Source organism: Synchiropus splendidus, chromosome 17, assembly GCF_027744825.2.
Source record: "Synchiropus splendidus isolate RoL2022-P1 chromosome 17, RoL_Sspl_1.0, whole genome shotgun sequence".
NCBI classification, from domain to species: domain Eukaryota; kingdom Metazoa; phylum Chordata; class Actinopteri; order Syngnathiformes; family Callionymidae; genus Synchiropus; species Synchiropus splendidus.
This window is the reverse complement of record NC_071350.1, coordinates 6292090-6300977: the sequence shown is the minus strand read 5'-3', so window position 1 is coordinate 6300977 and position 8888 is coordinate 6292090. Positions and strand designations below refer to the sequence as shown.

At 45.5% G+C, this 8888-nt stretch overlaps 2 protein-coding genes across 7 annotated transcripts; both read left to right on the top strand.

Annotated features, from left to right (window-relative positions):
• The first annotated feature begins 512 nt into the window (after window positions 1-512).
• Window positions 513-4256, top strand: LOC128748862 (uncharacterized). Of its 3 annotated transcripts, none has more exons than XM_053847897.1 (6): window positions 513-637; window positions 1836-2316; window positions 2561-2614; window positions 2769-3094; window positions 3871-3973; window positions 4068-4256. In XM_053847897.1, exons 1-4 carry the CDS (start codon window positions 525-527, stop codon window positions 2811-2813), a joined length of 693 nt encoding a protein of 230 aa, XP_053703872.1. In that variant the 5' UTR covers window positions 513-524; the 3' UTR covers window positions 2814-3094; window positions 3871-3973; window positions 4068-4256. The 3 variants fall into 3 exon arrangements, with proteins under 3 accessions (XP_053703872.1, XP_053703873.1, XP_053703874.1); XM_053847898.1 differs by having other exon boundaries at window positions 4065-4256; XM_053847899.1 differs by lacking the exon at window positions 513-637 and adding an exon at window positions 768-896.
• Window positions 4257-4667: 411 nt separating this feature from the next.
• Window positions 4668-8351, top strand: LOC128748827 (uncharacterized). Of its 4 annotated transcripts, none has more exons than XR_008412851.1 (6): window positions 4668-4792; window positions 5995-6475; window positions 6709-6762; window positions 6917-7242; window positions 8019-8121; window positions 8216-8351. XR_008412851.1 is itself a non-coding variant. In XM_053847831.1 (4 exons), exons 1-4 carry the CDS (start codon window positions 4680-4682, stop codon window positions 6959-6961), a joined length of 693 nt encoding a protein of 230 aa, XP_053703806.1. In that variant the 5' UTR covers window positions 4668-4679; the 3' UTR covers window positions 6962-7546. The 4 variants fall into 4 exon arrangements, 1 of the variants encoding a protein (XP_053703806.1); XR_008412850.1 differs by having other exon boundaries at window positions 8213-8351; XR_008412849.1 differs by having other exon boundaries at window positions 8019-8351.
• The last annotated feature ends 537 nt before the right edge of the window (window positions 8352-8888 follow it).

Genomic DNA, 8888 nt, shown 5'->3' with positions numbered 1-8888 from the left:
ATCATGAGAAATGATGTAAATGTGAGAGATGTAAATATTTGATCCAGTGGGATCTTTTTTTAGAACTTTATAAGCACTTTATATGATTTGTATTTCCATGATTTTGATTTGTACCATGCTGTTCAATAAAACTTGCTATAGTCATAACTTGCTGTCTGACTTTTCAAGACTATTCTTCCCTCAATGGGGACATTTTGCTTCTCAGTGGGATAATAACATGAGCGGCATCAAAACAAACACAAAGCAACAACACAATCAACACTGTATAAACACAGACAAATAAACATAACAAAACCATGACAGTGAGTCCAGTCCACATCACAAAGTGACTTGACCAGGAAACAAAGGAAAAATCAAATGGTAACTTCCAACAGTGTTGACATGACTGGCACATCATGACTTACAGTCCCTCTAAAGGTAAACTAGTGCAGGGAAGGACGCAACCACAGAAGGAATTGTCATGACCCTTGTGTACAGTCATCTCTTTTCTACAGAAGAAAATGCGTCACGTGCAACATTTCCACATGAAAAGGTTCAAGTGTCAGGAGCATCGCAGACCGGCGGTTCCTCAAAAAGTGTATATATTAGGCCGGAAGTCACAATGGCTCACGAATGTATCATTCAGTCGTCTGAAGAGGTGAGTTTCCATCCTTTAGTTGGCGCCATCTAGTGGACAAATAATTGCCCGCACCTGTTTCACGTGATGCCGCACCTGCAACTCCAGCGATCGATTAGAGCGCATGCGTGAACATGTGATGAGTTGGCTACGGTTATTTAATTTGAAATTTTAAATCAGTTGGAGTGATGAGAACGAGAGCTAGAGCACAACCCGGAGCGCAGAACAAGAGTTTTCAAGACCAAAGCGATTTAAAGACTCACACATTTCACCAGACCTGGTGAGTAGTCTTTATTTCAACAACTCCATCCACTTTTGATGACTTTTACCAGGGGATTTTGAGCGGTTAATTCACTTCACTTCGACAACCATTGACACAGAACGAAACGTCCGATACGATTCCTCCAAAACTGCTTCATGACAAAGGATTCGATGAGATTTTTGTGGATGTTTGGAAAATATTGGTGAATGTTTCGATCGAAGTGACTCAGAAATACAATTCAGTTGTGAGCCGTTACACTAACTCCGTCACTGCAATTTCGATTTTAATTTTGACGGCAACTTAGCAACAAAACGGCCTCTAGATTTAGAATTGTGCTGTGTTTTTTTTTATTCGAAATTGAACGTGTTTCATAATTTAACATGCAACGAGTGACTTCTCCTTGATGCAAAACAATCAAACATCATGTAGTTGAGGCCGCCTGAGTGAGTTGGTCGGTGAGCATCAGCGGAAAGTTCCAACAAAGTTCCAGGTGCGGACTTGATGGAGTCAGTGTCCACTGGTCGATGGCACCTGCACATGAACAACGGCTCAAGTTCGGCTCAGCTTAGTCCCTGTTACACCAGGGTTCAAACTATGCTGGACCGGCGAGAGCAAATGTTTTGGAAAATATTCTCAGGTATATAATAATAATAATTGTGATTATTCTGTTAGATTCATCAACGTTTGTAGTAAACGAGCAGCTCAGTTTTGGCCACAGACGTTAGATATCCTTCCGCCGCAGGTCGTGCACGCTGTATCACTGCGCTGTGCCAAGGGCACGCGCGCTGCACAAAATGGCTTTCATGAGTTGACTGCAAACGTCTGACAACAGCAGCGCCATGTTGCCTTCTTGCTTCAGAGTGAAAAACTTCTTCAAAATGTGTCTTATATCATTTGTGTATGAAGTGAAACATTCCTGAACACTCATTCTCACGGTTATTTATGTGCAACCTCCAGCTTGAAGAGAAAGGGGACAGGAATGGAGGACATTGGAGACTTGGACTTGGTGCAGCTGGTTGATGGCCTGGATCCTGAGGAGCTCATTTCACAGCTGGAGGAAATGTGGGATGAAGAACCATTTCCAGAAGTGGAGTTTGAGGAGCCTGACCTGGAAGTGGTCTCACCTCTGAGCCTTCCATCACCACCTCCGGCAGAAAGAGCAACATCAGTGCTCCCTTCACCATCTCCATCCCTTCCTTCAGCATCTCCAACCTTGCCAGTGATGTTGACCCCTGCACTGGCTCCAGCTGCCCATCTGACAGTGCTACCGTCACCATCTCCTGCACGGCCTCCCTCCCACCATCAGCCCTACGCTGCTTTCTCCAGCAACCACTGCTGCGTGAGCCACAATGCTCAGTGGAGCCCTTGCTTCTACTTTGGCCCCATGCCCTACTATTCTGCAGCACAGTGGCCGCCGCAGCTCTACATCCCAAACGTGGTACGTGAATTCCTTCACAACTGAAGTGAAAATGATGGTCATTTTCAGTGTTTCTTGTGAAAAACAGTGAAACTAGACACTCAGGAAAGCATTGTTTTATTTGTATGTTATTTAACATTGCCTTGAAGAAGAGCTTCAGCAAGCTTATCTGTTTATTGGGATGAAATCAATTTCTTTTATTTCAGTTCATGTGATCAGTGTGTCCTGATGATGGACTTGTTATTGAAGATGTGTGTTTCTGCAGACCTTGAACCACCACGGCCATCAGACGACCCTTGTGCAACCTGTGGGATATTTTGTGAGTAACAACTCTCTCTCAGACTTTTTACTCTTCATTCATTTCAGACACAAATGTTTCTGTGCGCATCATGAGTCACATTTTTATGTTTCACTTTTATTTAATCCAGTCACGCTCTACTGCAAAGCTTTGATTGTCAACTTTTATTTTGAAGGTGCCAGTAAACCTGCTGCCCCAGTGTCACAACCTCTTTCGCTGACGTCACCGCCACAGCCTGCACCTCCTGCACTTGAACTGCACAGCCAGCTTCCACCACTGGACTCCTGGACCTCACCAGCCACTCGTCTGGGATCTCCACCACAGCACTAGAAGCAGACTCTTGCTTTTCTGCACAATTAAATATCCAAATCCGGATTTCCAGTCTGCGTTTGAGTCCCCTGCTTCAACCACGTCACACCCAGTTGATAGGGAGCCAGAGCTTCGTGCCAACTGGATGTCTGTGCTGCTGAGAAGAAGATGGGCGGCTGGAGACATGCTGAGGTCAGAGTCAGTGGACGTCCACCTTGTATGCTTAGTTGTATGTTGTATGTTTAGCTCTGGGAGAAAAGCATGTCATCTACCTCCCAAAACACTGTGTATTTGGGCCTCGAGCTGAACTCTGTGTCTGGCAGCTGCATCATCCGTGGTTCCACTAGGTCTGCTGAAGATGAGACCGATGCAACGCTGGTTTATAAATCAGCGCGTCAATCCCAAAAGGGAGCTCTCCAGGGTTCTGACAATTTCAGCACCATGCCTCCAGACTCTGTGTTTTTGGCTCATCTCAGAGTAGGTGTACGGACGGGCCCGGTTACAGTCCGGACAGTAATAAAGACACAGACGCCTCCCTGTACGCTTGGGGGGCAGTCTGCGAGGGCCGGTCAGTCCGAGGCAGATGGAGAGGGTCCGAAACTCGTCACATCAATGTTCTAGAGCTGGAAGCCGTGTGGCTTGCGCTGAAACATCATGCTCTGATTCGATCAGAACAGCGCTTGCTTATATCAATCCTCAGGGCGGAGTGCGGTCTCAGAGCATGCACCAGGTAGCAAAGAAAATATAGTCGGTTGCGTTCACTGTCGCCCATCACATTCAGGGCAGTTGGAACTTGGAAACCGACCTTCTTTCAAGGGGGGAACCTCAGGATGCAGACTTTTTACTCTTCATTTATTTCAGACGTGGATGTTTCTGTGCGCATCATGAGTCACATTTTTATGTTTCGCTTTAATTTAATCCAGTCATGCTCAACTGCAAAGCTTTTGTTGTCAACTTTTATTTTGAAGGAGCCAGTAAACCTGCAGCCCCAGTTGATAGGGAGCCAGAGCTTCGTGCCAACAGGAGGTCTGTTCTGCTGAGACGAAGATGGGCGGCTGGAGACATGCTGAGGTCAGAGTCAGTGGACTTCCACCTTGTATGTTTAGCGCTGGATTTTCTTCCGTTATTGATGAGGTTGCTGTCTTGTATGTTTTCTGTCCAGCAGAAAGGTGCCAGCGGGCCGAGAAGATGCAGCAGAAAAGGGATCAGGACGCAGGAAGATCTTCAGCTGCCTATTCTTCATCAACAGCATTATCATGAGAAATGATGTAAATGTGAGAGATGTAAATATTTGATCCAGTGGGATCTTTTTTTAGAACTTTATAAGCACTTTATATGATTTGTATTTCCACGATTTTGATTTGTACCATGCTGTTCAATAAAACTTGCTATAGTCATAACTTGCTGTCTGACTTTTCAAGACTATTCTTCCCTCAATGGGGACATTTTGCTTCTCAGTGGGATAATAACATGAGCGGCATCAAAACAAACACAAAGCAACAACACAATCAACACTGTATAAACACAGACAAATAAACATAACAAAACCATGACAGTGAGTCCAGTCCACATCACAAAGTGATTTGACCAGGAAACAAAGGAAAAGTCAAATGGTAACTTCCAACAGTGTTGACATGACTGGCACATCATGACTTACAGTCCCTCTAAAGGTAAACTAGTGCAGGGAAGGACGCAACCACAGAAGGAATTGTCATGACCCTTGTGTACAGTCATCTCTTTTCTACAGAAGAAAATGCGTCACGTGCAACATTTCCACATGAAAAGGTTCAAGTGTCAGGAGCATCGCAGACCGGCGGTTCCTCAAAAAGTGTATATATTAGGCCGGAAGTCACAATGGCTCACGAATGTATCATTCAGTCGTCTGAAGAGGTGAGTTTCCATCCTTTAGTTGGCGCCATCTAGTGGACAAATAATTGCCCGCACCTGTTTCACGTGATGCCGCACCTGCAACTCCAGCGATCGATTAGAGCGCATGCGTGAACATGTGATGAGTTGGCTACGGTTATTTAATTTGAAATTTTAAATCAGTTGGAGTGATGAGAACGAGAGCTAGAGCACAACCCGGAGCGCAGAACAAGAGTTTTCAAGACCAAAGCGATTTAAAGACTCGCACATTTCACCAGACCTGGTGAGTAGTCTTTATTTCAACAACTCCATCCACTTTTGATGACTTTTACCAGGGGATTTTGAGCGGTTAGTTCACTTCACTTCGACAACCATTGACACAGAACGAAACGTCCGATACGATTCCTCCAAAACTGCTTCATGACAAAGGATTCGATGAGATTTTTGTGGATGTTTGGAAAATATTGGTGAATGTTTCGATCGAAGTGACTCAGAAATACAATTCAGTTGTGAGCCGTTACACTAACTCCGTCACTGCAATTTCGATTTGAATTTTGACGGCAACTTTGCAACAAAACGGCCTCTAGATTTAGAATTGTGCTGTGTTTTTTTTTATTCGAAATTGAACTGTGAACGTGTTTCACAATTTAACATGCGACGCGTGACTTCTCCTTGATGCAAAACAATCAAACATCATGTAGTTGAGGCCGCCTGAGTGAGTTGGTCGGTGAGCATCAGCGGAAAGTTCCAACAAAGTTCCAGGTGCGGACTTGATGGAGTCAGTGTCCACTGGTCGATGGCACCTGCACATGAACAACGGCTCAAGTTCGGCTCAGCTTAGTCCCTGTTACACAAGGTTTCAAACTATGCTGGACCGGCGAGAGCAAATGTTTTGGAAAATATTCTCAGGTATATAATAATAATTGTGATTATTCTGTTAGATTCATCAACGTTTGTCGTAAACGAGCAGCTCAGTTTTGGCCACAGACGTTAGATATCCTTCCGCCGCAGGTCGTGCACGCTGTATCACTGCGCTGTGCCAAGGGCACGCGCGCTGCACAAAATGGCTTTCATGAGTTGACTGCAAACGTCTGACAACAGCAGCGCCATGTTGCCTTCTTGCTTCAGAGTGAAAAACTTCTTCAAAATGTGTCTTATATCATTTGTGTATGACGTGAAACATTCCTGAACACTCATTCTCACGGTTATTTATGTGCAACCTCCAGCTTGAAGAGAAAGGGGACAGGAATGGAGGACATTGGAGACTTGGACTTGGTGCAGCTGGTTGATGGCCTGGATCCTGAGGAGCTCATTTCACAGCTGGAGGAAATGTGGGATGAAGAACCATTTCCAGAGGTGGAGTTTGAGGAGCCTGACCTGGAAGTGGTCTCACCTCTGAGCCTTCCATCACCACCTCCGGCAGAAAGAGCAACATCAGTGCTCCCTTCACCATCTCCATCCCTTCCTTCAGCATCTCCAACCTTGCCAGTGATGTTGACCCCTGCACTGGCTCCAGCTGCCCATCTGACAGTGCTACCGTCACCATCTCCTGCACGGCCTCCCTCCCACCATCAGCCCTACGCTGCTTTCTCCAGCAACCACTGCTGCGTGAGCCACAATGCTCAGTGGAGCCCTTGCTTCTACTTTGGCCCCATGCCCTACTATTCTGCAGCACAGTGGCCGCCGCAGCTCTACATCCCAAACGTGGTACGTGAATTCCTTCACAACTGAAGTGAATTTTCAGTGTTTCTTGTGAAAAACAGTGAAACTAGACACTCAGGAAAGCATTGTTTTATTTGTATGTTATTTAACATTGCCTTGAAGAAGAGCTTCAGCAAGCTTATTTGTTTATTGGGATGAAATCAATTTCTTTTATTTCAGTTCATGTGATCAGTGTGTCCTGATGATGGACTTGTTATTGAAGATGTGTGTTTCTGCAGACCTTGAACCACCACGGCCATCAGACGACCCTTGTGCAACCTGTGGGATATTTTGTGAGTAACAACTCTCTCTCAGACTTTTTACTCTTCATTCATTTCAGACACAAATGTTTCTGTGCGCATCATGAGTCACATTTTTATGTTTCACTTTTATTTAATCCAGTCACGCTCTACTGCAAAGCTTTGATTGTCAACCTTTATTTTGAAGGTGCCAGTAAACCTGCTGCCCCAGTGTCACAACCTCTTTCGCTGACGTCACCGCCACAGCCTGCACCTCCTGCACTTGAACTGCACAGCCAGCTTCCACCACTGGACTCCTGGACCTCACCAGCCACTCGTCTGGGATCTCCACCACAGCACTAGAAGCAGACTCTTGCTTTTCTGCACAATTAAATATCCAAATCCGGATTTCCAGTCTGCGTTTGAGTCCCCTGCTTCAACCACGTCACACCCAGTTGATAGGGAGCCAGAGCTTCGTGCCAACTGGATGTCTGTGCTGCTGAGAAGAAGATGGGCGGCTGGAGACATGCTGAGGTCAGAGTCAGTGGACGTCCACCTTGAATGCTTAGTTGTATGTTGTATGTTTAGCTCTGGGAGAAAAGCATGTCATCTACCTCCCAAAACACTGTGTATTTGGGCCTCGAGCTGAACTCTGTGTCTGGCAGCTGCATCATCCGTGGTTCCACTAGGTCTGCTGAAGATGAGACCGATGCAACGCTGGTTTATAAATCAGCACGTCAATCCCAAAAGGGAGCTCTCCAGGGTTCTGACAATTTCAGCACCATGCCTCCAGACTCTGTATTTTTGGCTCATCTCAGAGTAGGTGTACGGACCGGCCCGGTTACACTCCGGACAGTAATAAAGACACAGACGCCTCCCTGTACGCTTGGGGGGCAGTCTGCGAGGGCCGGTCAGTCCGAGGCAGATGGAGAGGGTCCGAAACTCGTCACATCAATGTTCTAGAGCTGGAAGCCGTGTGGCTTGCGCTGAAACATCATGCTCTGATTCGATCAGAACAGCGTTTGCTTATATCAATCGTCAGGGCGGAGTGCGGTCTCAGAGCATGCACCAGGTAGCAAAGAAAATATAGTCGGTTGCGTTCACTGTCGCCCATCACATTCAGGGCAGTTGGAACTTGGAAACCGACCTTCTTTCAAGGGGGGAACCTCAGGATGCAGACTTTTTACTCTTCATTTATTTCAGACGTGGATGTTTCTGTGCGCATCATGAGTCACATTTTTATGTTTCGCTTTAATTTAGTCCAGTCATGCTCAACTGCAAAGCTTTTATTGTCAACTTTTATTTTGAAGGAGCCAGTAAACCTGCAGCCCCAGTTGATAGGGAGCCAGAGCTTCGTGCCAACAGGAGGTCTGTTCTGCTGAGACGAAGATGGGCGGCTGGAGACATGCTGAGGTCAGAGTCAGTGGACTTCCACCTTGTATGTTTAGCGCTGGATTTTCTTCCGTTATTGATGAGGTTGCTGTCTTGTATGTTTTCTGTCCAGCAGAAAGGTGCCAGCGGGCCGAGAAGATGCAGCAGAAAAGGGATCAGGATGCAGGAAGATCTTCAGCTGCCTATTCTTCATCAACAGCATTATCATGAGGAATGATGTAAATGTGAGAGATGTAAATATTTGATCCAGTGGGATCTTTTTTTAGAACTTTATAAGCACTTTATATGATTTGTATTTCCACGATTTTGATTTGTACCATGCTGTTCAATAAAACTTGCTATAGTCATAACTTGCTGTCTGACTTTTCAAGACTATTCTTCCCTCAATGGGGACATTTTGCTTCTCAGTGGGATAATAACATGAGCGGCATCAAAACAAACACAAAGCAACAACACAATCAACACTGTATAAACACAGACAAATAAACATAACAAAACCATGACAGTGAGTCCAGTCCACATCACAAAGTGATTTGACCAGGAAACAAAGGAAAAATCAAATGGTAACTTCCAACAGTGTTGACATGACTGGCACATCATGACTTACAGTCCCTCTAAAGGTAAACTAGTGCAGGGAAGGACGCAACCACAGAAGGAATTGTCATGACCCTTGTGTACAGTCATCTCTTTTCTACAGAAGAAAATGCGTCACGTGCAACATTTCCACATGAAAAGGTTCAAGTGTCAGGAGCATCGCAGACCGGCGGTTCCTCAAAAAGTGTATATAT

What these genes read in the sequence shown, in the direction of transcription:
- LOC128748862 (XM_053847897.1), top strand. Translation starts at nt 525, where the DNA reads ATGAAAAGGTTCAAGTGTCAGGAGCATCGCAGACCGGCGGTTCCTCAA. An exon ending in AGCTCTACATCCCAAACGTG is followed by an intron (nt 2,317 to 2,560) that starts GTACGTGAATTC and finishes GTGTTTCTGCAG; the next exon opens with ACCTTGAACCACCACGGCCA. An exon ending in TGCAACCTGTGGGATATTTT is followed by an intron (nt 2,615 to 2,768) that starts GTGAGTAACAAC and finishes TTTATTTTGAAG; the next exon opens with GTGCCAGTAAACCTGCTGCC.
- LOC128748827 (XM_053847831.1), top strand. Translation starts at nt 4,680, where the DNA reads ATGAAAAGGTTCAAGTGTCAGGAGCATCGCAGACCGGCGGTTCCTCAA. An exon ending in TCATTCAGTCGTCTGAAGAG is followed by an intron (nt 4,793 to 5,994) that starts GTGAGTTTCCAT and finishes TGCAACCTCCAG; the next exon opens with CTTGAAGAGAAAGGGGACAG. An exon ending in AGCTCTACATCCCAAACGTG is followed by an intron (nt 6,476 to 6,708) that starts GTACGTGAATTC and finishes GTGTTTCTGCAG; the next exon opens with ACCTTGAACCACCACGGCCA.